Consider the following 27083-nt stretch of genomic DNA (forward strand, 5'->3'; position numbering starts at 1 on the left):
ATTCCTGCAGACACATTAACACTTGAAATTCTCTTTTATTGGCACATACAGTACTAAACACTGTGGGGAACTTGGATACAAATGCATTGAATGTCTATAGAAACTTTATTATTTTTTAGCTTTTTTGAATACTGGTTCTTCTGTTGCTAGTTCATCATCCTCCAATTTTGGTTTCTTCACAGTAAATGTGATGCCGAAAGCTGTCTTCCTGGTCTCTGATGTAGAAAAACACACATGGTCAGTAAAATACACATCATATTTCTAATTGGGTATTTGTGTATTTTGGCGGCGCCCGCATACCATAACGCATACGATGGTATGCGATGCGACGCGATATCGTACGATAGTGCACGATGGCATACAATTTTATTGTACATGGCATACAATGCCATACGATGCGATTAAACATTGTATAAGCACCCTAATGGGTGCTTACAATCTTAAATGCACCCCCACGCCACCCCCCCACTATAAACGTGAACCCGAAGCGTGGCGAGCGCAGCGAGCCCGCGAGGGGCGGCGGTACGCGTCCTACGACCTTTTCATACCCCCACTATCCACGTCGGCGTGGAGAATAGAATAGTGTGGCGAGCGGACGCGGATACCTGTGAAGCCCGCAAGGGACGCGTTTACCTGTGAAGGTATCCGCGTGCGCTCGCCACGCTTCGGGCTCGGTGGCTCGCTGCACTCGCCACACTATTCTATTCTCAACTCCACGCCGACGTGGATAGTGGGGGTATGAAAAGGTCGTAGGACGCGTACCGCCGCCGCTCGCCACGCTTCGGGTTCATGTTTATAGTGGGGGGGTGGCGTGGGGGTGCATTTAACATTGTAAGCACCCATTAGGGTGCTTATACGATTTTTTATCGTATAGGGGGTCAAAATCGCGTCATATCGCATGCCATCGGGTACATGGCATGCGATGCGATACGTTCATCGTACGGCGGACATCGGGGGCGCCGCCAAAATACACAAGTACCTCTAATTGTAACTACATCTTGGTGGAAATAAAGCACAGCAAGACTAAAGTACAGTACACAAATGGTTGAAAATGAAATGCTATCACATGGGTGAAGGGGGGGAGGAGTAAATCCCTTCTGTGATATTGGCATCATAGATTGCAGGACAGTATTATTAAAAATAATGTTCAATTTTGCACTAAAAGCAGAGAATAGATCAGCGGTTCTCAACCTCGGTCCTGAAGTACCCCCAACAGTGCAAGTTTTCCAGGCCACCTGGCAGGTGCACATGTGCACTCATTATTCACTGACACTTTTTAAAAGATCACAGGTGGAGCTAATAATTTCACTTGTGATTCTGCGTGTAGACCTGAAAAACATCAACTGTTCGGGGTACTCGAGAACCGAGGTTGAGAACCACTGCAATAGATTAACCCAGCTGCTCAAATCTATACTCCACGAGCATTAACAAGGCAATGCAACCGGATATGTGTCATTGGGTCAACCCTATTTAGGTTGATATGTATTGGATCGACCACTGAAGGTCGACACCTGAAATATGTTGACATGGGTTGGAAGGATGACAAGCATTATTTGACAATGGGAAGCTTGACAGTCGACATTAATATTTTGACTTGAGTTTTTCACGTTTCATGGGGTTTTCAAGAGGTCGATGTGAGTCTTCACTTTTTTTTGGTCCTGAAAGTCAACATAGGTGACATGGACACCGCCTAAGTGTACCACGTCTGCCAGTCATGCTTTGGGCACGGTGCCTAGATGCTCTCAGCAAAACGATTATATTTTCGCACCATGCCATAGTGTGTAGGGTGTGAAATACCACCTGTCGGCACATGTCAGCTCCAGAAAAACCTTTTGGCGCTCGACCTTCCCATTGTCGACCTTCTGGCCCTGTCGACCTTCAGTGGTGACCTAAAAAGGGTCGACCTAGTGACCGTATCCCATGCAACCTACCTTGGAAGGTCAATTAAACTGGGGATTATTCTAGGGATGTTTTAATAAATTTATTCATATTATTTGGTGGTTTTCCAAAGTTCTAAAGGCCCCCAAATATCAGCAATCACAACTTACTGTTTTACAGATTCTAGGCCAGATGCACTAAGCTTCAAAAGTGATAAAATGGAGAGTGATTAACAGGCAGCCAATCAGCTCCTACCTGTCATGTCACAGGCTGTGTTTGAAAAATGTCAGCCAGGAGCTGATTGGCTGGTTGTTTATCACTCTCCATTTTATCACTTTTGAAGCTTAGTGCATCGGTCCCTCTGTGATTTGTTCCCTGTTTTATTGTTTTCCCAATCAATTTAACTTTGCCCATTCAATACCGAGTTTCTAGTGATCCGCAGATGTATCCATCTAAAGTTTAGGGGCGGGATGTTGTAACATCCGCGGCCCCCTTCGCCGGCTACCGCATTAGTAATAACGGCATATGCTATAACATATGCCGTTATTCATGCAAGGGACAGCTCTTGCGATAAGCGCTGTCCCTTGCGATGCGGTGCCGGCGCTGGACTTCCGGGTCTGTGACCCGGGAGTCCATCTGCGCATGCGCAGACCCCGGCGCCGGCCGCAGGGCACGCTGGGAGGGATCCGTGACGGATCCCTCAAACAGCGCTGCGGTAAGAAGCCCATAGGCTTCTGCAGGGATTCGCCAGCTTTAGCTGGCGATTCCCTCCGCAGCGCTGACACTGCGGAGGGGGCATATAGCATATAGAAATGCGGTAGAAACCCCGAAAACGGGGTTTTTACCGCATTTCTGCTATATAGCATCCCGCCCTAGGTCTGCAAACTATGAAAGTGTCCATACATCACCTCAATCATCATTTTACCTCGTCACATGTTAAAAAGTAAATAATGAGCAGTACTACTATCCCACACCTCTCCTTCTATGTTTGGACTCCTAACACCACAATAAAGCATCCTCTTACCCCATAAAGCATAACCAGCCCCAGGCTCTTTGAGCTGGCCCTGTTTATATAAAATATGGGGGAAAAACAATTGTATTTTGTATTTTCAGAACTAGCACGAGGCACCACTAGAAGTAGGTAATACCACAACCAGGGAAAACACTTGACAGGTCAAAATATTCATGTCCATGGTCAAGCTTCCCATTGCCAAATAATGCTTGTGTCATCCTTCCAACCCATGACGACATATTTCAGGTGTCGACCTTCAGTGGTCGATCCAATAATCAATTTTTTACCATTTGGTAGGTAGGCAAAGCATTAACTCCCCTGACTAGGCAGCCCAGACTGGGGATTCCTGCGGAAGTGGGGACTAACCCCAATAAAGGTATACCCCTCTCCAGTGTACCGCAGGCCTGAGCTAAACCCCCAAGGCTGTACCCCAAACCCCTGTGCGATGGGTGATTGCTTGTGATAGTATAAGAAGTAATATTGTCTTTATCGGTAAGACGGGTGTGGTATAGCGTTCCGACAATGAATTGTCCGACAGTACATTGACCGACAGCGGTAGTCAGACACCACCACAGAAATCCCGACAAATATATATGAGACAGTAATCTTAAATAGACACACATTAGTCTGACAAGCACATTAGTCAGACATCAATAAGACCAACACATATTTCTCCGACAGCTGAACCACAGACCATGAATAGTTCGACAGCGCATAAACCAGACACTTATTTGACCGACAGTTTATAGGGCCGACACAACATACATCAGACACCAATAAAACCGACACTTATTTGACCGACAGTTTATAGGGCCGACACAACATACATCAGACACCAATAAAAACGTCATATGCTGTGTCGGTTTTTTGGGGTGTCGGTGTAGTTATTGTCTATGTTTGTGTTGTCTGGGTTTTATTTGTCAGGATATCCATGGTGTCGGTGTTTGTATTGTCTGACTTTTGTGTGTCTGTGTTTTTCAGTTGTCGGAGTTAAGCAGTTGTCTGACAATTGTGTGTCTGTGTTTTATTGTCGGTGTAATCGTTGTCGGAGAATTGCCTATCGGAAACTCGTCCGGCACCCGGTACGACTACAGGTCCAGCCTAGCCTGCCAATGCTTTGTGAAAGGCAAATAGGTGTGCATTATCCCCTAAATGTATATCACAGAACAGTGATCAGCTGCAATACCCAACATGACTTACTGACTGGCCATGGAATATTTAACTAGCATTTAAAGCTTACTACATAATGCTAAAAATATATACTACGCACATTTTCCCTTATGGATGGGTTCTTTAATAAAAAAATAGAAATGCAGGTATACACACCTTTCTTGGCCTTTTTTCCTTAAACAGTTTTTTATACTGTTCAGAAAATATTTTAGTTTGTTTAAAATTTTGTGAGAATAAAAATGGAAACAGGCATTATTATTATATCATTTGCGCAGAGGACAACAAGGATACATCCTACATCTATTCCTATATCAGTTTTACTTGTTGGTGGTGCAAAATGTACAACAATACCACTTTTTACTATGAAAAAAACTCTCTTTAATAAAGCAAAAAAACATACTATAGGCTGCAACTGAACAAGGGGATTTCAATGCAATTTTACACACTGATCACTGGTAATACATATGTTTGAATCCGTAGAACAGTAGTTTCCAAACTTTTTTGACACCCTCGAGTATCATAATTTTTTTCATGGCACCCCTAAGCCAAAGTATTTTATCTGAGAAATTTAGAAAATAATATTAAATTAACTAAATTGTTTTTCATCATCTAATTATGTGATGATCAAGATTCATTTCTGTTTGACCGACATATTTTATGATTTGCAGCAACAAGCACTGGTTTTGCCTGTTAGACTGGCCATAAATAATTTGAATTGGTCCTGGACCACTAATTTAAGGCCCAGGGTGCCATGGCACACAGTTTGGAAACCACTGCCATAATGTATTTAAGATATCATACTAATAACATAAGTTTCAGTGTATTGATTCTTGTTTCCTCTCCTATTTCTGTTATACAACCGATAATATGTTCTGCCATGTGGTACTAGCAGGTAACATAGCAGACTCAGCATGAAATAGAAAAGTGTTTCTCAAACTCAGTCCTCAGGACCCCACACAGTTCATGTTTTGCAGGTCACCCGACAGGTGCACTCATTACTGACTGACACCCATTTTAAAAGATCCACATGTGGAGCTAATTATTTCACTTGATTCTGTGAGGAGACCTGCAAAACTTGCACTGTGAGGGGTCCTGAGGACCATCTTTGAGAACCTGTGAAATACAGATGGAGCGGGTCTCTTCTTTGCAGGGGATGGCGACGCCAGCCGCCATTCCCCATCTGTATCTGCGCACGAGATGCGCGCGCGTCCCCTTCCGACGGCTCCCCCGGGTCCCCGCCGGCTTGCCGGCGGTCACCCGGGGTCCCCACCGCCTCCCCCCCCCCCCTAACCCTGTCCGTCTCCCTGAAGCGGAGACGAACAGGGTTCCCATCGCCCCGCCTCCCGGAAACTGAGACGCACGCGCGTCTCAGTCAGATGGACGCCGAGCTGCTGGCGGATCGCCAGCGGTGACGTTCTGGCAATTCGCCAGCAAGAGGGAGCCCAGCTCCATCTGTAGAACCAATTGATTTAGAAACTAAAACCACTGGTCCAGCAGAGGCTGCTATGCTGTGTACACGCGGTGCGATTGCCTGGCTATTTGATCGGGATCGAATCACACGGCAAGCTAAACGCACGCATTTCATTTTGACCATATAGTACAGATCTGTACTATACAGTCATGGCTGCACTGTCTATTTGATTTTAGTTAAATGGGAGGTAATGCGCATCAGCATTGAAATGGGATTGAAATCTTCAAACCATATTAGATCCCCATTCGATTTAAATGCGATACCGATTTTGACTATATAGTCAAAATCGAAGGGTAAATCTCACCGTGTGTACACGAAATACGACTATATAATGTCTATGGCAGCACAAATACTAAGTTATATTAAATTTAGTTTCTTTTACATTTTCATTCATATTGTTAGTTGGTCTTAGCCACTTTTTTTTGTTTATGATAAAGGATATTGGTAAACATGACATGGGCACGCATAGAGGCAATTTCTGCCAAGTGACACGTATAAAATAAACTTACCACCATGAAGAATGGCAGAGCGACAGTTTACAGACAGGGCAGACTTGGCTGCTGCTTCTGACAATCCAAACAGCAAGCCTCTGTTCGTGAGTTCAGGACTGTACACTATGAGATCATTCCACCCAACAATGGTATTCAACATCATTTTTTAAAAGAATAAATCATATCTGGCAGCATGGGAGAATTCCGAAGTCTAAGCAACACCCAAAATTGTAACTGCCAAAATCAATATACGCCATCGGTTATCAAAACATAATATACAAATTAGAATTCACTTCTATTCAAATATTCTTGGCACAGTAGGTAACTTTATAAATGTTGTCTCAAAATATGAAGGCTAGTACTCTCAGTAAGGTGAGTGCATTGCATGGACCTTTAAGGAGATACAAAAGATCTTAGGACAAGTTGAAAAAAAGAAAAGTTACAGGCTAAATCAAACATTCCCTTCCATTTGGGATAGTGCGATGAAGGATGGTGCTATAGGGGCATAGTGTACATATAACATGCAGCTACAAATATACCATGGATAACAATAACACTGCTAGTGTATAATAAAAGAATGATACGGTTTACCTACAGCAATGCGATATAGCTAAAATAGCAATCTAGGGTGGTCAAAAGGAAGCCGACATCTGATTGACAGATGAAAATTACAGTACAGTGTGAACTCTACAACCTCTCAGTAATATGTACTTAAGTTTTAGCTCCTGGGGATTACTGTCATTGAAGTGTTCTAGCAAAAACAAGTCCATCATAAAAAGTGTCATAAAGCTGATTCCTATTAGAGGGTGAGTATCCCTTATCCAAAATGCTCAGGACAAGAAGAATTTTGGATAACGGATTATTCCGTATTTTGGAATATTTTTATATTTGAATGAGGTATTTTGAAGTATCTTGCATTTATGTTGTATAAGCACATCAAACACATGAAATACACACAAATATATTTTATTTGTGCATGAAACAAGGTTACAAAACATGAAAAAAAGTTTGTGTACTATTACTATTTAGTGCCAGTTACACATCATGTCCCCAGTAGTGCCAGTTACACATCATGTTCCCAGTAATGCCAGTTACACATCATGTTCCCAGTAATGCCAGTTACAGATGTCCCCAGTAGTGCCAGTTACACATCATGTCCCCAGTAATGCCAGTTACACATCATGTCCCCAGTAATGCCAGTTACACATCATGTTCCCAGTAGTGCCAGTTACACATCATGTCCCCAGTAGTGCCAGTTACACATCATGTCCCCAGTAATGCCAGTTACAAATGTCCCCAGTAGTGCCAGTTACACATCATGTTCCCAGTAGTGCCAGTTACACATCATGTCCCCAGTAATGCCAGTTACACATCATGTCCCCAGTAATGCCAGTTACACATCATGTTCCCAGTAATGCCAGTTACAGATGTCCCCAGTAGTGCCAGTTACACATCATGTCCCCAGAAGTGCCAGTTACACATCATGTCCCCAGTAGTGCCAGTTACACATCATGTCCCCAGTAATGCCAGTTACACATCATATTCCCAGTAGTGCCAGTTACACATCATGTTCCCAGTAGTGCCAGTTACACATCATGTTCCCAGTAGTGCCAGTTACACATCATGTCCCCAGCAGCGCCAGTTACACATCATGTCCCCAGCAGCACCAGTTACACATCATGTCCCCAGCAGCACCAGTTACAGATGTCCCCAGCAGCGCCAGTTACAGATGTCCCCAGCAGCACCAGTTACAGATGTCCCCAGTAGCGCCAGTTACAGATGTCCCCAGCAGCGCCAGTTACAGTAGGGTTTTAGCAAAAAAATAAAGTACATTTTGGATTGTATAGTTTTTTGGAATAATTGGGATAATGGACAAGGGATACTCAGCCTGTAGCAGCTTTCAAGGCTTTTATCTAATAGAGAATATACATTTAAGAGAAAAGAAAACAATGTCAACAAATACTGTACTAATTATATTCTTAAATGTTTTAAAAAAGGATACAAGGTGGCAACATCATAAGGACCTCTCAGTTCAAGCGGCTATAAATAAAAAAAATAAAAAAAATAGGATCATTTTTATAGAAAGAAGTAAAAATACAAATGGCCTACACTTGGAACAGGTAACATCAACTGTACTGGAGAACTTTTTTGAACTAGGTCTTTAATTTTGGGAGAGTGCAGGGAAGCAGAAGGGGCGGGAGATCTCTGAGAGAGGTAAAGAGGCCTACACACAGGGCGACACTGCTGAGCAATGTAGAGCGCTCAACAAGATCGCTAAGCACACAGTGCTGCACAGCGATGTGTGCTGAGCGGTCTGTCAGGGCCAGTGTTCTCCAGTGAGCACTGCACAGCGATGAGTGCTGAGCGGTCTGTCAGGGCCAGTGTTCTCCAGTGAGCGCTGCACAGCAATGTGTGCTGAGCGGTCTGCCAGGACCAGTGTTCTCCGGTGAGCGCTGCACATCGATGAGTGCTGAGCGGTCTGCCAGGGCCAGTGTTCTCCGGTGAGCGCTGCACAGCAATGTGCCAGCGATGTGTGCTGAGCGGTCTGTCAGGGCCAGTGTTCTCCATTGAGCGCTGCACAGCGATGTGCCAGCGATGTGTGCTGAGCGGTCTGTCAGGGCCAGTGTTCTCCGGTGAGAACACTGGCCCTGAATGATGATCTAACTAGATTTATCCTGCATGGAGGATCTTAATCACCCGGTGATAGTGATGCTTGGGGCCGCACATTGCTATGGCCGTACACACGGAGCGATGTGGGTAATTTTATAAGCGATCTTGCCAGATCGCTTAGAAAATGGGCGAAAATCACCGCATGTGTAGGCCCCATAAGATTAGCGTAGGAGGCTGTGATCGGATAATGCACCTTATTGTGCTTTTGCAAATGATTTAGCCATGCCAGGCAAGTGGTTAATGAACATCTTATGCAATCAGACCCTTTCACATGGTCTCCATGTCAAACAGTTGTCTATGTAGTGCTGGCTGTCAGGACCCCGACAGTGTTTATCAGATAACATCACATATATAGACAGCAATGATTTATAACAGATCACTTAAGTGTGCAAGTTTGCAGCCAGACAATACAAATTTCATGCCAATTTGCAGAGACTTGTGTGTGAACGGCCATCATTATAGATTAAGGGAACCATCGGCCCCATTGAGGCAGTGAAATACAAAATGCTGCATATTGATATACACATGGTACAAACTACCTGTGGAATTGTGAATGATAATCTCTTATGTTCAATTATGGTAGGCTGACCTCTGACCTCTCTATATAGGCTGTGAGCAGAAATCAGCCTCAGAGACATATCCAGCATAGTCAACTGAAGCCAGTCCAGAGGCACTAGTAAGTAACTAGTAAGTAATTTAATCTACTCCCTAAAGTAGATTATACAGAGATCGTAATCATGGAAGTGTTCTGTGATCATATATTCTTTTGAACGCCAAATAGTCTGCTCGTATAGTCACAAAGTAATTATTGGGACAGTGCCTCTGATAATCAATTATTACATTTATCTACACTCACTCAATTTCTAATCTTATCAGACACAGGGCAATAATGGGGTAAATCTGTGGTGCTGATGCAGAATATAATTGGTTATTCTAGATTAACTCAAATTTATTAGATAAATGGATGAAAAACTAGTAAAAACAGACCATGCAAACCACTCAACTGTCAACAGACAGTAGCCGGATATATGGAGGTGGAATATTCTCCAACAGTCATGGATTGAACACCTAGAATATTCAGTAATCTCATCTTCTAGAATGATCTGGTCGACTCCCATTTGCATGTTTTATTCAGATCTGATCGCAGAACAAATTTGTTCTCAAAATGAAATCCATGTGCACTGCAGGTGGGGCAGATGTAACATGTATAGAGTTAGATTTGTGCAAGTTATTTTGATTCTGTGCTGGGTAAATACTGGCTGCATTATTTTTACACTGCACATTAGATTTCAGTTTCAACACACCCCACCCAAATGTAACTCTCTCTGCACAGGTTACATCTGCCCCACCTGCAGTGCACAATGTTTTGCCCATTTTGAGAACAAATTTGTACTGTGATCAGATCTGAATAAGGGCCTAAGTTTCCTTTTAATTGAGGGTACTATCTCAAAAACTAGAGCCAATTTACTTTCGTTTTTGAATTCAGCAAACCAAATATGACCTGAATTTGTTCAAACATCCTTAGGAACTGACATATTTTTTTTTTTGATGGGCTGCGTTATTCTCTTTAAGACTTTTTTTTTTTTTAAATCCGCAGCATGTCTAGCCATATACTGTAGGTATCCTAAAACGAGAACCCATTATGCAAGTTCCTGAATCTTGGTTAAGAATAAACTACTGTAATCATTTCTCTATTTCAAGGGAAAGCTTTAAGAGCTAATAAGGATTTATTTTTCCAATTATGTTCTACCTTCTACACATTTATATTCTGTTCTTTATCACACAATGATAAACACACAAATACTGAAAACAAAATTTCTAAACAAAACAAAAAAAAACAGTAAAACAAATTTCAGTGCTCAGTAATATATACATGAAAACAATAGACACAAGGGAAAATGGGATGCGGTCATTTGGTCTACTGCATTATGGTCGACAGTCATTAGGTCGAATCCATTAGGTCGACATGGGAAAAGGTCGACATGATTCTAGTTCGAAAGGTCATTAGTTCGACAGGTCATTAGTTCGACAAGGTCATTAGTTCGACAAGGTCATTAGTTCGACATTGTCTATGTCGACATTCACAAGGTCGACATGGAGTTTTTCACTGTTTTTTGAGCCAACATGTGCCGACAGGCGGTATTTCATGCCCTACCATCCACTAGGGCGTGGCGGGAGAATAAAATAGTGTGCCGAGCGTAGCGAGGCACCGTGCCCGACGCATAGCGAGCGCAGCGAGCGATGCGAGGGGATGCAGTGCACTTTAAACTGTGTCCATGTCGACTGTGTTGACATTCAGGTAAAAAACCAGTGAAAAACCCCATGTCGACCTTGTGAATGTCGACATAGACAATGTCGAACTAATGACCTTGTCGAACTAATGACCTGTCGAACTAATGACCTGTCGAACTAATGACCTTTCGACCTAGAATCATGTCGACCTTTTCCCATGTCGACCTAGAGTCATGTTGACCTTTTAGCATGTCGACCTAATGGATTCGACCTAATGACTTTCGACCATAATGCAATAGACCAAATGATCCCAACCCGTGAAAATATATCTTTATAAAATGGAACTGAACGTACCCGTTCTGCAGCACTTGAAATAATTATGTTCTGAAATATAAATAAAAAGTTTATCATAGTAAAGCTACAACTGGTAGAATTAAGGTGATTACACACGGGTGCAATTTCATGTGAAATCGCTGGGAATATGGTCGCTGAGCGACCATATTGCCAGTGATTTGGAGCGCAGCTGGCGATAAATCGCCAGCTGCGCGCTCCCGTGTGCACTGCCTAATGGTCGCTGGAGCATGCTCCTGCGACCAGCGGCTTTCCCCGGCGATCGCTGTGCCGGGAGGTCAGCGCCGGGGAGATCAGCGTTGATCACCGTGCCGCTGCTTCCTCCCTCCTCCCATCAAAGTGACAGCAGCAGCGTCTGCTGCGCTCTTCCTCCGCCACGTAGCAGTGTCTCCTTTTCATCGCTGATGAAAAGGAGACACTGAGCAATATGATTGCTGGGGATATATTGCTAGCAATATATCCCCAGCAATCATATTACCCCGTGTGTACACAGCACTAGGCTTTCTGTCGAATCACAAGCATTTGTTAGGTGATTCACAGTAAAACATGTGCTCCTATCTGGTCGGATTTAAGGATTGATCTTTTTTTACAGATCTACCATATTTAGAAGCTTCTCTTTGCAGATATAATGTGCCCTTTGTCCTAGATCTCGGAGAGACCAACCAACCAGCCCCTAACTGTAACTTGTCAAATATCCTGCAACATGGCAGCTAGGGCCCGATTGGTTGGTTCATTCACTTAATTTTATCTACCTCCAAGGCTTAGAACATAGACCCTAGTTTTACCAATAATGAATATGTACAGGTATTTTTCTCAATGTTTTATATATGAGGTTACAAGTGTATTAAAAGTTATAATTAAATTTTTATTATATGTGTTTTCCTGAAAAGGGGTCTTTTTTTCTTCTGTCACTCCCTGTGAGCAACACCAACTGACTGCTGGAACTTTTCCCCTTTTGAAAATCTGTGAATGTCCCAGCCAGAGCCCAGACTTGAATACGATTGAACATCTCTGAAGAGATCTGAAAATGGCTGTGCACCGACGCTTCCTATCCAACTTGATGGAGCTTGAGAGGTCCTGCAAAGGACTGGGCGAAACTGGCCAAAGATAGGTGTGCCAAGCTGGTGGCATCATATTAAAAAAGTCTTGAGGCTGTAATTGCTGCCAAACATGCATCAACCAAGTATTGAGCAAAGGCTTATGCACGTGACTTCTTAATGTTTTTTTTTTTTTTTTTTTATAAATTTGCAAACATCTTTTCACATTGACATTATGGGGTATTGTGTGCAGAATTTTGAGGGAAAATTAATTTATTCCATTTTGGAATAAGGCTGTAACAAAATGTTGAATAAGTGAAGCGCCGTGAATACTTTCCGGATGTGCTGTAAATACATAGGTTACCATATTATCTTTTGCACGATTACTTACCTTCCCCTTGCAGATCTGCATTAAGCTGAGCGCATTAGATATTGTGTATCTCCTTAAAGTGGAGTCTTTAATTGCTGGCGTATAAATCAACTCAAAAAAGATGCCTCGCTCGATTGCCTAAAATAATATTAATTGAAAAAAAAAAGTGTAAGTACTGCACTGAAGATTGATCAGTGCTAAAACATAATCAAACCTCATCTCAGTGGCATACAATGATATCTCACAACAGTTCCTCTTCTCACGCACACACCTCTCTGTTAGCAAACAAACTCTGGCATGCCCAGCAAGGAACAAAACAGAAGAAGGAAGTAGCAACAGCCAGGTCAGATGCAAGTAACACTCTCCATACATCACTGTTATGGCTATTTCACACGCTCCGGCTCCTGCCGGGCGGCAAAACCCCTCACGGCCAGATGCCGTGCCGCACAATGTAGTTAATAATGGACACAATTGTGTCCATTCACACGGGACGGCCACGGCCCGGCCGCCCGGTTACAGTCGGATCCCACCACCGGAAGGGACGGCTGCTGGGCTGTGGCCATCCCCACCATTGTAAACTGCTGTGTGTGTGGCCCGGCTTCCTGGCCGTGCAGGGTTTCGCCGTCCGGCAGTAGCCGGAGCGTGTGAAATAGCCCTTACTGTGGAAAAACAAACACACGTGGAAAAAAGCCCACAGGGAAATTGCATTAAGACAGGGGTTCTCAAACTTTTTGCTCTGGGACCCCATTATAAAATAATTATTATTACAAGATCCCAGCAAGTTACTGTAGAATGGTGGACACACATGCATGGCAGCATTGTGGAGGCAGAAAATGATGCGAGGTGTCTTAAGTATCAGGCAATTCAACTGATTTTTCAGACTCCTTGGATCACTAAGAGATCAAATACATCATCAGCTGGACGGTCAGCAACATGGTGTCACGACTCCATACTGAGATGGTCAAAACCCACAGTTTGAGAACCGCTACATTAGGACATTTGTCGTCGCCCCCCCCCCCGGTGCAATTTTATTTGGGTGGGCTCCTGTCATGTGCAATCTTTTGTAGTTATCGTTCCTGGCATATGATGAATCTTCCTTTATGAGCATGGGAGTCTTTTCCTGTTGGATTTTTCTGCTTACCTGCATCATTATTGCCTTATCTGCAATTTTACACCAAAACCCCACTAGAATACCATTTGCAAACTAAGAAAAAACTGTAAGACTGGTGAAAAAGCAGTAATCCTAATCTATATAATAAATCGAAGAGTGTGTGTGTCTATCGCACTGCGGAGATACCGTGTCACTCAGAGCTGCCAAATTCGGCAGCAAGGTACCTCTGGACCCGGTGGTGTGCACCTCAAAGCCGTTTTTGGAAAATTGCACTTAGAAATGTAAAATACACCAATTTGCCTTGATTGATGATCTACAAAAAAAGTTAGATGATATGGGAAACAGCTGACGAAGCAACAACACCAAACCTGATTTCACTGCTGTCATTGAGTATGAATGCAAACACATTCTAACATTATGGCTGAGGCTTTAAACAATTAGGAATAATTGGGGATATAAATATACCACACATCCCACACACATTGACCCTTATTCAGATCTGATCGCAGTACAAATTTGTTTGGAAAATGGGCAAAACCAGGTGCACTGCAGGTGGGGCAGATGTAACATGTGCAGAGAGAGTTAAATTTGGGTGGGGTGTGTTGAAACTGAAATCTAAATTGCAGTGTCAAAATAATGCAGCCAGTATTTACCCTGCACAGAAACAAAATAACGTACACAAATCTAACTTTCTCTGCACGTTACATCTGCCCCACCTGCAGTGCACATGAATTTGCCCATTTTCCATACAAATTTGTACTGCGATCAATAATAATAATAATAAAGGCCATTGTACACACAAACGCAGTACAGTACACTACACACACACATACATACATACATACATAACACACCCACAAAAAACAGTACAACACACACCACACACACACAGAACACACAAAAAATAAATCTCAGGAGTGGATGTGGAATTCATTAACACACACAAGCTATCAAGTCAGGAGCGGTGTGTTTCAAACAACAACCCCACACCTGATTTCATTGCTGTCATCGAGTATAATTGCACACAGATTCTAACATTATGATAAAGGTTTTAACAAATTACAATATTGGGCCTTTGGCACAGCATGAGATGAAATTTTACAGTAATTTTGGAAATTAAAAAAAAACAACCAGGTTTTCCCATGGAACGGACGGGTCAGCTAGTAAAAAATATGTAAAGCAGACAGGATTCTTCTTGCACCATATGGCAAAAAAGGAATAGGTGTAAAAGGGTACATTACAACAAATATACATCATTGCAGCAGTCACACCAAACAGCCCCTCTTGGCGTGTAGGTCCACTGAGGCTCTCTGATGCAGTGTAGAATGCACACAGATCTAGAAGTGTCTCCGGGTGCATCCTGGATGCATCGCATTTCAACCAAGAGGCATTTCCTACAAAAAATAAATAAAAAAAGACTCTAAAAGGGAGCGGGTGGCTCACTCGCAACAGGAATCTTGTGTATTAAGGCTAGACACCTGAGGACACATCTGTACTTAAAGTTTCTTAAGAAGTTTCCATATTGTCAGTTTTTAATAGGTAGTGTACTAAACATGAACTTCAATTCTTATTAAAAGATATTTATATAGTGCACACATATTCCGCAGCGCTTTAAAGAGGGAATATTTGAACATCAGTCCCAGTGCAGCTTACAATCTATATTCCCTACCACATGTACACGCACACACAGTCATTCTAGAGTTAATTTTAGTTGGGAGACAATTAGCCTACCAGTATATTTTTGGATTGTGGCAGGAAACCAGAGTACCCCGTAGGAATCCCACGCAAGTACGGGGAGAATATACAAACTCCACACAGTTAGGGCCATGGTGGGAATCGAACCCATGACCTCAGTGCTGTGAGGCAGTAATGCTAACCATTACACCGTCCGTGCTGCCCTTCAATCATAATCATAACTGTGCAAAATACAACTCAAATTTGTTTTTGACAATAATTTAATAATGTCTCTAAAAGTTATGCCTTACAGATATACCTAGCAGAGCCTCTATAAAAGGGAAACTGGAGCAGGTCATATGGCACAGGGAAAAAGGAGAAACTTAAAAGGAAGAATTAAGAGGAATTCTAAAAAACATTCCACCTGACAAACAGCGCCTCCCAAGATCTGGGAGCTGCCCTGTAATCAAACACATCACTGAACAAATCATTTTATTTACTTAATAAAACTCACAGCATTTACAGGTGGCTTTCGGAAGAAGAATGGAAATTTTTCTGTAACATTGATGCATATCACGTCCACATCGATGCTTGTGCAGGCAGCCTGATGGTAAAGACATTCAGCGCCCATTAAGTAAATGAAATCATAATGACTGAATTAAAAGCAATAGTCATGGTTACTAATATAAAACAGTAGCATGCAATACTGTACATATGGAAAAGCTAACAGAAAAACACAGACAGCTTGAAAAACGATATTACAGTAGATTAAATTGTTACCTTAAAACAAAATAATGGGGGTAATTTAATAGGATGAGAGATTCAGAAAGTGAGAGATTTGCAAAACCAGTTTGATGTTGCAGTGTAAATGATTGCCGCTTTAAAAAACTGGAGATTTCTTACCAAATCTCTCACTTTCTGAAACTCTCATCCTATTACATTTCACCCAATGTTTCAATACTAGTAATAAACATGGCTTAAAGTGGTCCCAAAGGGGTGGTGGAACACATTTACCCTGCCACGGACCCCCCCCCCCCCCCGCCCCCCCCACAAACACACACAATTAGGTGGAGCCCCGGGTACTTCCAGGGTTTTTGGCACCCCATGCAATCTATAAACTTTATGCCATTCCTCTGATACTTTATAAAAGGGACAGTGGTCTCAAAATAGTACTACCAATTTAAATTATGCAACACAGCAGCACAATCATATTCACATTACACCACATGTAGTGACCCTGATATATGTTACAGCACAAAGTAGTGCTCCTTATTCATGTTATGACACATAAGTGTCTCTTTTACATGTATGCACACAGTAGTATCCCTTGCACATAATGCCTACAGTAGTATTGATTATACACATAATGCCCACAGCAGTAGTCCCCTAGCAAAAAATGTCTGCAGTAAGTGCCCATTTCATATATCTGACATAAGACACATATATGTGCCTTTCTGTCCAGCAGCTACCTCTCCTCTGATATTCACCTGAGCAGTGGTGACAGCATGACATCACATACGCCATGCCAGAAAATGAAGCCGCTGGAACTGGCTTTTCTGTTGGAACTACTGTCCAGGGCTCCGGTTCAGGTGGAACTCAGTTCCCCCTACCATTACAGGTGGTGGAACTCAATTCCACTGAGTTAACCCTCACTTTAACCCCTGGTAATAAACAAAGGTGACAATGTATCTGTAGCGCAGCCTAATCTAATGCATTCTGATTTATACAGGAGAGATCACATTATGTCAAACTTCTGCACAAGTTATGGCTCATCTGTATTCACCTTTATTTCTGGTCATGTCAAATCAGTTTGTTAATACTATATATGAAGGTCTCATGCATAAACAACTTACATGGAATAACTTTTCTGTTTTGGGATAGACAGCCACAATATCATACAGCCTGGTTAAAGGTGAAGTTGATCTCTACCGAAGGAATATGAATAAAGAGGGGGAAAAAAAAGAGGTCATGCTAATATATGGAGTCAAACCAACACAAACTGCGTAAAGGTAATACAGACTACAGACTTATGCCTTCAGAGTTGTACGATATGCCGATGTTTTGCAATTGAGCGATTATAGTCAGGCTGTGCATGTGCTGCGATTGCACTGCAGATGAGGCAAGAGGCTTTATGATTGTTATCACAGTGGATGTATATAATGGACAGGAAGTGACCCTTCGCGTGAGGTAATGGGAAGTGGCAGCAAAAGATGCAGGCAAGTCATGGCCATTCAGCAATTGCAAACATGTCCGCAGAGAAGCATGGGGCCGGCTTCACTACTACTGTCCAGTTTGAGAAGCCATAGACTTACTTAAGCAGTTGCAGTCACCAGTTACTGCATATAGGCTGCAAATGTGTATGCATATTATATTGCAAATGAGTTGTGATGGCTTCAGCGGCCTTCTCTTTTCATTCTTGAGTGTCAACTTTCCTTTCATATCACACAAATAACCTGGGTTGTGGACGTGTCGACCAAGGTCGAGGTATGGTGTGAACGCACCACACTGAAAAACCCATGTTGACCAACCCAGCAATTCTACCTTGGTTATAAGAAGGATTAAACCCAGGTAGCCATCTATATAATGGGCAACCCAGGTTCAATCTGAGAGCGCCAGCGATCCCAGGTCCGTTGCATTCACATTAAACCCTGGTCGCCAACTATACAGAGGGCAACCAGGTTTAACCCTTCTTATAACCAGGGTTGGGGAAAAAAACCCATAGAATAACATTTTTTTTTCTTTGAGTGCCAAGTGAATTTGTCAGAATTGGTGTGAAAATTGGCAAGCAAACTTTTTTATTCATCATAATGACCTGTAATGTTTACCTTATATAGGAAATATAATTTTTTTTTTTTACAAAACATTTTTTATTTGAATTTATATAACAAATGTGAGCGACGCCGGTATTTTTAGAGAATATTTTGCACATCACTCACATATCTCAGAGATGGCAATTTTAACGGGCATTTTGTGCATCTCTCACAGAGACCACTTAAAGGGTTACACCATTTTTTTCTTCTAAGATGAAAAAAAAAGGGGAGGATGCAGCAGTTCGTCTACATACCAGCACATTGCAATGAGATGGGTCGGATGCTATAATGGTTAGTCTAGTAAGAATTTTGATTGGTGTCGATTTTCCCTGCAGATAAAAAGCAAAACACAGAAGGTCAATGTCACCCCAATGTCAGCAAGTGTACAATACTACCTAAAGCATTGCACATACAGTTAACAAGATAAGGTAATGTATCCTATTTACAGTTGTACGGTCTGCCAGTGTGTACAGCATTTTACACTTGTCTGCATCCCTGGCATTTCCATAAATGCTGGTCGATGTTTTGACTGTGGACAAGTATACTATAGTTACATTGGGACGCTGGCATCAGTATTCTGACCGCTGGTCATCCGTATGTATCCCAATGGTTCATAAAACATGGATTGTTTTTTTTTAATATTTTTAGTACTATGGGGTTGTGTATTTTCTCTACCCTGCTGGAGCCAGATTATGTAGCATTTATGATACAATGGATAGAGGAAGCTGTAGGAGGAGGACTCACTCAAAAGTATCAGGAACACTAAGGTAGAGTAATGTACATCTTACAAAGTAAGTTTTATTTATATAGCGCGTTTTCGCCAACTGGACTCAAGGCTACAGCATATATATGCAACCATTATTGATCATATTGGGGCTATGGGCATATGTATCAAAACTTGGATACAGATAACGCACTAAACAATCAGCGTCCCTCATTTTTCCTATACAATATGGCAGTTAGGAGCTGACTGGTCGACACTCTCTCTCTTTACTATCTCTCTGCAAGCTTTTATACATATCCCCCTATATATTGAAAATCCATTAAGGAGGTTTTATTACAGATAAGACCACTACAGTTTCCTTATTTACAATATTTAAGGAAGTTTTTTTTCCACCTATACCTGTGTATTTTGTATATATCCTGAGCAATATTTAGTCCACCCCACTGGTTTAAATGTAGGAGTCAAAAAGAGAGGATCATCATAGATGCGCTTAGGGGCCGTTATGACTTATTCATGGACAATGCCTCCTCCAATAAGTACATCATATCTACCAACTTATTTATTTAAATTATAAATAAAGGAGGCCGCTGCAGCTGTAGAATAAGGTAGAGTGCAGTGCCAAGATTGTACCACTGCACCTCTACATGGTGTCAGCAATGTATAGAAACTCTTTTACAGTAGCCAACCAGCAGCTCTGCTTATATAATTAACTATATTGGTGCTGTCACTAGTCAAACTAAATTACCGATATCGTTCAGTGATGTCCCCGGGACCCCGCAGTACATGCAGGTCATTGGCTACGTGGCCAAAATTGACAGCTGATGTTCAGCCGATGGAGGCGTGGTTGCACTCACAATGCATGGAAGTGTGCAGCATTAAACATATTGAGCATACACACTAGCTGTTTTTTCCTTTTAAAGATATCGCTCAGTAGTGATCTTCTGAACGATATCTTTAAAAAAAATGGGGCAGGGTGTATGGGGCCTAAAGCTGACCATACATCTACAGATCGATTGTCAGATTGTGCTGGCTGGAACAAAAACCTGGTAGTATCTGAATGGCAGTTTTCCAGCATTTCAAAGCAAATAGTCAACTGTCATTTGCTCTCATCCATTACCAGGATTTTGTTCCAACCAGCCCGATCTGACAATCAATCTGTAGATGTATGGCTGGCTTAAGACCTGGTTTAGAATAAGAATCAACTGAAGATTTGGGAGTTCTGGAGAGTGAAAAAGAGAGAATGTGCCAGCCAATCACCTAACTGCCATGTTACAGGTTGTATTTGAAAAATTACAGGGGATGGATGGTTGGTACTTTATCACTTTTCAAGGCATGGCAGAGTTAGCCCTTAACCTTATTTATATGCACTCTAAAGTAGGGAGGATGGTGCAGATCCGGATTTACCTGAAACTCAAAACGGGATCTTATTGGCTATCAGCTGTCGTATGCTTTGGCTCCAAAACATGTGACAGCCAGATAGCCAATAAGATCCCATTTTGAGATCCAGATAAATACGGATCTGCACATTCCTACTCTAAAGGGCCAACATGACCTTATGAAATTGGTCTCAATACCCAGGGGCGTCAACAGCTCAGCCAGGCCCGGTAAATTAAGGAGGGGGTGTAGCTACCGGGTGGGGGTGTGGCCACAGCCTTGTGAAAAAAATAAACAAACAAGAGGGAGAGAGATGACAAGCTGCTGCTACAGATGTCTCTCTCCTCAGCTCAGCACATGGCACTGTGTGTGCTGAGCTGGGGAAAGAGGCTGTGCTGCCGCCGGTCATCTCTTTCCCCACTGTTTGACTCCCTGCAAAGGGGAAGAGGAGAGTGGGCCCTGGACCCCTCCAACAGACTCGGGCCTGGATAAAAAGTACCTGCCCTTTCCCCCCCACGCTCTCAAAGGCCCTGTCAATACCTGTACAGTTGGCAGCGAAGGGAATAGATCCGCAGGAGAGATGGGTTTTCCAATTTCCTAGAAGAAAAAAGCATTCACCGCGATGTATATAAACATTAGGCTGGGTTAAATTAAGATCTATCCTACCAGGTTCTATGAATTTAATTATTTTTTAACGGTATTATGTTCAATCTGTTAAGATTCTTGCATTTTACTGAAGATTGAACGCTACCCCTATAGCGTGATGCAGTCATGCCCTAAATGTAACGTGTGTGGTATAGATTTACACATTTACAAGTGATTCCAATTTGCCATTGTTACTCTATCAATAAGGGCACCATAGGGCATGCAGATTGTAAAGATTTCACAACATATGAATTGTAATAGAATACCTGACATTTACATGGTGTAATACATCTCTAAGTGATCTTGTGAACAGTTCCCATATAACAGTCAGAATGTGTAGATGAGATTACCAGCCATGGTATCATTGTGGAGGAAATACACAGAAAACCGCTGTTTTAAGTCTTACCATCTTCTTTTCTTCCATGTTGGCTACATGATTTATGGCAACAGCTGAATAGCCGACTGGAAAATAAAAATAACATTTCACTACTCAGGATTAAGTATGTTTAACACCATAAAACTGGAAGTGTAAATATAAACAAGATAATGGTCACTTGCAAATAACTGGTTGCTTTACAGATCCATTTGATGGTGAGTTTCTGAATATTTCAGCCACCAACCTGGAAGCCACATTCTAGATCACTACAGCTATAGAAAATGCTTCACATTACAGTACTGTACTTACTATATCATCTATATATATGGCTAGTGTCCATTTTTGTGTCTCTGAAACTGCCATCTGTTGGCTGTGTGTGAAATTACAGCTTCTTCACACATGCACAAACACAGAGGCAATCACAAGGTAGCAGACTAGCTTTTGAAGCATTTGCTTTGAGCAGACTTACTAGTAATTGCACCAGCATATATCTCTTTACTTATCACAAAATATCTCCCATCTCAACCATTCTGCTCTGCATAAGATCTGCGTCTCTCTTCTGCATGGATCATTAGCTCCCATTCACTATTACAGGACTTTCAACGGACTGCTCCCATCCTATGGAATGCCCTTCCACGCACAATAAGACTCTCCACTAGCCACCAAACTTTCTAGTGTTCCCTGAAAGCTCACCTCTTCAGGCAAGCCTACCATATTTAAAAATTCTACACGTATAACCCTCTGAGGCACTTATGTATTATATAGCTTCCCTTCTGGACTTGTAACTTGGTAGGACTGCTATACTATTACTGATGCCTGTCTGGAACTTGGATACTCTAAATATGAGATTGTTTACTTCTACCATTTAAGGTTGTACGCGTCCTCCGACCTTTTCATACCCCCACTATACACGGCGGCGTGGAGTTGATTCTATATAGTGTGGCGAGCGCAGCGAGCCATCAAGCCCGAAGCGTGGCGAGCGCAGCGAGCCCCGCGAGGGGACGCGCATTACTTCACAGGTATTACGCTGCGCTCGCCACGCTTCGGGCTCGGTGGCTCGCCACACTATATAAAATCAACTCCACGCCGACGCGGATAGTGGGGGTATGAAAAGGTCGGAAGACGCGTACCGCCGCCGCTCGCCCCGCTTCGGGTTGGCGTTCATTGTGGGTGTCGTTAACAATGGGGGGGCATTTGACATACAAATTACCCATCAGGGTGGGTATACAATCAAAAATCGGGTATGGGGGGCCATTTAACATTGGTTCCTATGTAAAATTGGGTCCATCGCATCGCATACCATTATAATGGCATGCGGTGGACCCGATTTTACAATTGTCAGGAAAGCTGTAAAAAAGCCCGAAATCGGGTCGGTCGGGTCCCATCGCATACCTTAAGTAAAGGTATGCGATTGGACCCAATGGGCGCCGTGCTAGGAAACAAGTACCAAAGATTAAAATATTACTACTCAGGGATATGTATAAGCAACATCATAAAAGAAAGTGATATGCACCACTCATCACGCCCAATGTCCCCTAGTGGATGAAGGAGAAATTGTGTAAATATAAACAAGATAACATTAACATTACAGATTCCCTTTATATTCCCAGTGAGTTTTAAAGTTGCCTTTTTAAAAGATGATGACCACCCTCTTCAGCAACTGTGGAACATAGACTGGGGACTATCAGAAGTTGATGACTAGCTATTAGTATGTTATAACGTACAGTTTATTTTATTGCTTGCTCATGTAACTCTGCATGGCATCCCAATGCCTAGAGGGAAGGGCAATCCTGCAAGCTATTGGTCGCCAGATAACTCCCCCACAGGAGCTTGACTATTAGAGAGCCATTTAATTTCAAAGACATAATTGAAATGGGGGCCTGTTACCCTATATTGAACTGTTTAGTATGACATGTAGAGTTTACGATGTATAGTATTGGATGAACAGCAGTTATTTCCCTCTATGGTATTTTTCCATAAGAACGGCTATATGTGAAAGTTTGCTTTTACAGACTCTGTGACACTTACGGTGTGCTGCCATTTCAATAATATTCTGTAACTTCTTTACTTCAGTACAGTTCGTAATATTCAGGTCTACAAACACCGTCATTCTGAAATGAGAAGCAGGACACATTAACTTGATTCTAGTGTGAACCTTTGAATGGGTAGGGAGGATTATGTAAAGTTATAGGGTTCCTGGCAAATCACAAATATATTAAGAACTTCTCCAATAATATTTCTGACTGCTGCCGCAGCATCAAGTGGAGCCGAATGCCGACACTGGAAATCCCGTTAGCTTGAATCGCGATCAGTATGTATACAGGAAGAAAGGCGTGCGGCCAGGGATGGGGGGTGTGGATTAGCCACTGCTGGGGGAGGGGGGCGACGACTTCAGATTATGCTGCAGGGATGGTGGTTTAGGTTCAGGAGGCCGGGTGCATGGGTAAGAGTCAGGCCGCGGGGAGGTGGGGCCAGGGGACTAGTGCTGGTGTGAAATGGTCCCGGGCCAAAACCCAGGGAACAATGCCCCTGGATTTCAACCCTGCTAGCTACCAGGGTTTCTCCCTGGACCTTCCAGGGTTACTGGCTGGTGTAAAAGGTGCAGGGACATGTCCCTCCTTCCCGTGTTGCCTCTGCTGATTGGCTATGCAGGGCAACTTCCTGTTGTGGATTTCCAGAGACACGCAGAGGCATCACACAGTGTGCAGGAAGACACTGTGCAAGCTCTGTGGCACAACAGACCCCAGCAGTGCTATTTAACCCCTGAAAGCTTGCAATGTCTGCAAAGGCCCTCTCTCCCTCTCTCTAATGATCTCATCTTTGTAGGCTGAAAAAAGTCAATTTCTCATGACATTCTCATAGAAATGCAGGGTCATCCTGTGCTCAGTATGAAAGGTGTCGACCTAGGATGTCCCTGCTTCAAAAGCATGTGTAAATGGGGCCCAACCCAGGAATGCCCCTGGAATTTAATTCCTGGGATGGTCTCTGCATTTCTGGTGTGAAAGGGGTATTAGGCTGCTAGAAGAGAGAGGGTAAAAATATACTTACCTCACCTCTGTCAGAATTCCCTCCATTGGGATTCTGATTACTGGCATGCTGACCACCAGTCAGCCGTATGTATCCCTTCAAGAAGGCCAATATCCCTGTAATTTCTTATGAGCTTTTTATCACCTAACCCAGTGGTTTCAAAACTAGCGTACCATAACATTTTTCACAGCACCCCTAGGCCAAAAGTTTTGAACTAAGAAATTTAGAGAAAAATATATAATTAAGTAAATTTTGTTTATAGCCTTATGTTCAAGTATGCAGTGATAGGATTAATTTCTGTTTGTCAAAACGGATGGTGTAATGGTTAGCATTACTGCCTCACACCACTGAGGTCATGTGTACGATTCCCACCATGGCTCTAATTGTGTGGAGTTTGAATATACTACCCGTGGTTGCCTGGGTTTCCTCCGGGGCCTTCGATTTTCTCCCACAATCCAAAATAAATTGGTAGGTTAATTGGCTTCCAACATAATTAACCCCAGCATGAATGTGTGCGTGTATATGTGTTAGGGAATATAGATTGTAAGCTCCCCTTGGGCAGGGTCTGATGTTCAAATATTCTCTGTAAAACGCTGTGGAATATGTGTGCGCTATATGAATAATTAAATATTTTATGATATGCAGCCACAGGCACTGGTTTTGCCTGTTATACCATCAAAAAAGTTTGAAAAATAATATGAATTGGTCCTGGACCAACAATCCAAGGCACCCCTGCAAGTACTCTGGGGCACCCCAGGGTGCCACGGCATACAGTTTAGGAACCACTGACCTAACCTTTTTAAATAAATAAAACAAAAACATTGCTTTGGGTAACCAAAATAAAAGCAGTATTGCATTCTGAAATGTGGACAGTCATATGGGCCTTATTAAACCTATATGGATAAAGATTAGGAGACCAAAACTAGTACCAATGTTGATGCATTTGGGGAAATTAATTCAGATGACCTCAAACATAGGGCCTAATTCAGAATGGATCGCACATGCCAAGCTGCTCGCAGAAGCTTAGCATATGCATAGCAATGCAAACGCAGGAGACGCATACCATCCCCTGCCTGCATTTGCAATTTCTTAAAACTGAAATTGCATCAAAGTTCTAGAGGAACATTGCGACCATCACTGCAGCCTAAATCTGACTTTACCCAGACTTGCCAGGAGCAGGACCAGTGGCGTAACTAGATACATGTGGGCCCCATAGCAAAAGTATTTAAGGGCCCCTATTTATCACCTAATGCTGAAAAATGTATATAGCATATGATACTTTGACAGGCAAAATGGGCCCCTTTCAGCTCTGGGCCCCATAGCAGCTGCACCCCCTGCACCCATGGTAGTTACGCCCTTGAGCAGGACGGCTTGCCATTGAATGGAAAATGGTAGGGAGAGGACCCCCATCTCTCACTGTGAATGCCTCTGTTGGTCAATCAGGTAGAGGCATTTGCATTATACCATTGCGATCGCAGACCCCATGCTGCACATGAGCAGAACTGGTCCTGTTTGGGAAACCGCACACATACATTGGGAAACGGTGCATGGGATCACTTATTCGACCTCTGCTGAATTAGGCCTCTAGTCTGATCTGCACTTAAAAACTTTGGGCCTGATTCATGGGTTTATAGCTGGGTCTTAGGGCCAGATGTACTAAAAAGTGATAAAAGTGATAAAATGGAGAGTGATAAACCACCAGCTCCTACCTGTCATTTCACAGGCTGTGTTTGAAAAATGACAGGTAGGAGCTAATTGGTTGGTGGTTTATCACTCTCCATTTTAACACTTTTCAAGGCTTAGTAAATCTCGCCCTTATTCTGAGTTGATGTGGATGAACCCTTCAGTCATATATCTTTCACCTACAACTAGGATAGTTAAGCTGAGATAATACTGGGACTAAGTAAAAACCGGACCCGGATAAGACACCGGAACGCCGGACCAGACATCAAACTCTGCATTCCGGAGCTTATAGTGTCTGGTCCGAGGGGTGTCCCATGCGGGGGGGTGTCTCGTCCGGGGGGATGCCTGTGATTGCTCACACCAGGGACATGGGGAAGGGGAGATTACAGCCTCTGTGTGGTCTGGAACATTCCAGTTTTTATTACACCCCCGGACCATGCGGTGAGGCTGTATTCTCCCCCCTCTCCTCTCCCAGGTGACAGGTGCGAGAGCAGCCTCATCAGATGGAGCACCCCCGGACAGGACACCCCCGGACCGGATACTACAAGCTCCGGAATGCAGAGTTTGATGTCCAGTCCGGCATTCCGGTGTCTTATCCGATTCCGGATTTTACCCATACCCGATAATACTGATGATAGAGATCATTAATAGAGGACATGAGAACAGAGCTGCAGACTTGGTGCAATCACTGCCTGCTGCAATATAGGTATTATGTGTACAGTATAATACAGCGGTTAATATAATCTGCATTGTGCCAGTGATGCACAATTTGGGGCGCTAATCACTGAATTATTCCAGAGCTAACAATTAATAATGTCATTTACTCAAATCGGTTTTGTTACTACATCGGCTGCAGTGTATCCTGTGACCCGGCTACCTGCCTGCTGCTGTTGGCGTGCTGTGCTCTAGTAGAACTGCGACAAGTCAGCGGCGCCCATGTGCAAGTTATCGGAATATCCTGATTCTCCTCCTCCCCC

General features: G+C 42.9%; 1 protein-coding gene across 3 annotated transcripts; it reads right to left on the reverse strand.

Annotated features, from left to right (window-relative positions):
- Positions 1–15: 15 nt before the first annotated feature.
- RPP30 (ribonuclease P/MRP subunit p30) lies at positions 16–27083 on the reverse strand. Of its 3 annotated transcripts, none has more exons than XM_083149027.1 (12): positions 26988–27083; positions 23425–23507; positions 21427–21482; positions 20916–20972; positions 18532–18606; positions 17321–17392; positions 15982–16071; positions 12704–12820; positions 11279–11308; positions 8025–8062; positions 6041–6120; positions 16–215 (listed from the first exon to the last, which is right to left on the reverse strand). In XM_083149027.1, the coding sequence occupies exons 2-12, from the start codon at positions 23504–23506 to the stop codon at positions 109–111; spliced, it is 804 nt and encodes a 267-aa protein (XP_083005153.1). In that variant the 5' UTR covers position 23507; positions 26988–27083; the 3' UTR covers positions 16–108. The 3 variants fall into 3 exon arrangements, with proteins under 3 accessions (XP_083005153.1, XP_083005154.1, XP_083005155.1); XM_083149028.1 differs by having other exon boundaries at positions 26984–27073; XM_083149029.1 differs by having other exon boundaries at positions 26931–27023.

Source organism: Crinia signifera, chromosome 6, assembly GCF_055691185.1.
Source record: "Crinia signifera chromosome 6, ASM5569118v1, whole genome shotgun sequence".
In the NCBI taxonomy this organism is placed as follows: Eukaryota; Metazoa; Chordata; class Amphibia; order Anura; family Myobatrachidae; genus Crinia; species Crinia signifera.

Excerpts from the sequence above, each read along its gene's own strand:
- RPP30 (XM_083149027.1), bottom strand. The coding sequence starts at position 23,506 with ATGACGGTGTTTGTAGACCTGAATATTACGAACTGTACTGAAGTAAAG. Across the intron at positions 18,607-20,915 it reads CTTCGCTGCCAACTGTACAG|GGAAAATCGACACCAATCAA; the intron begins GTATTGACAGGG and ends TTTTATCTGCAG. Across the intron at positions 6,121-8,024 it reads CCTTATGATGTTGCCACCTT|AGGCTTGCTGTTTGGATTGT; the intron begins GTATCCTTTTTT and ends ACTCACGAACAG.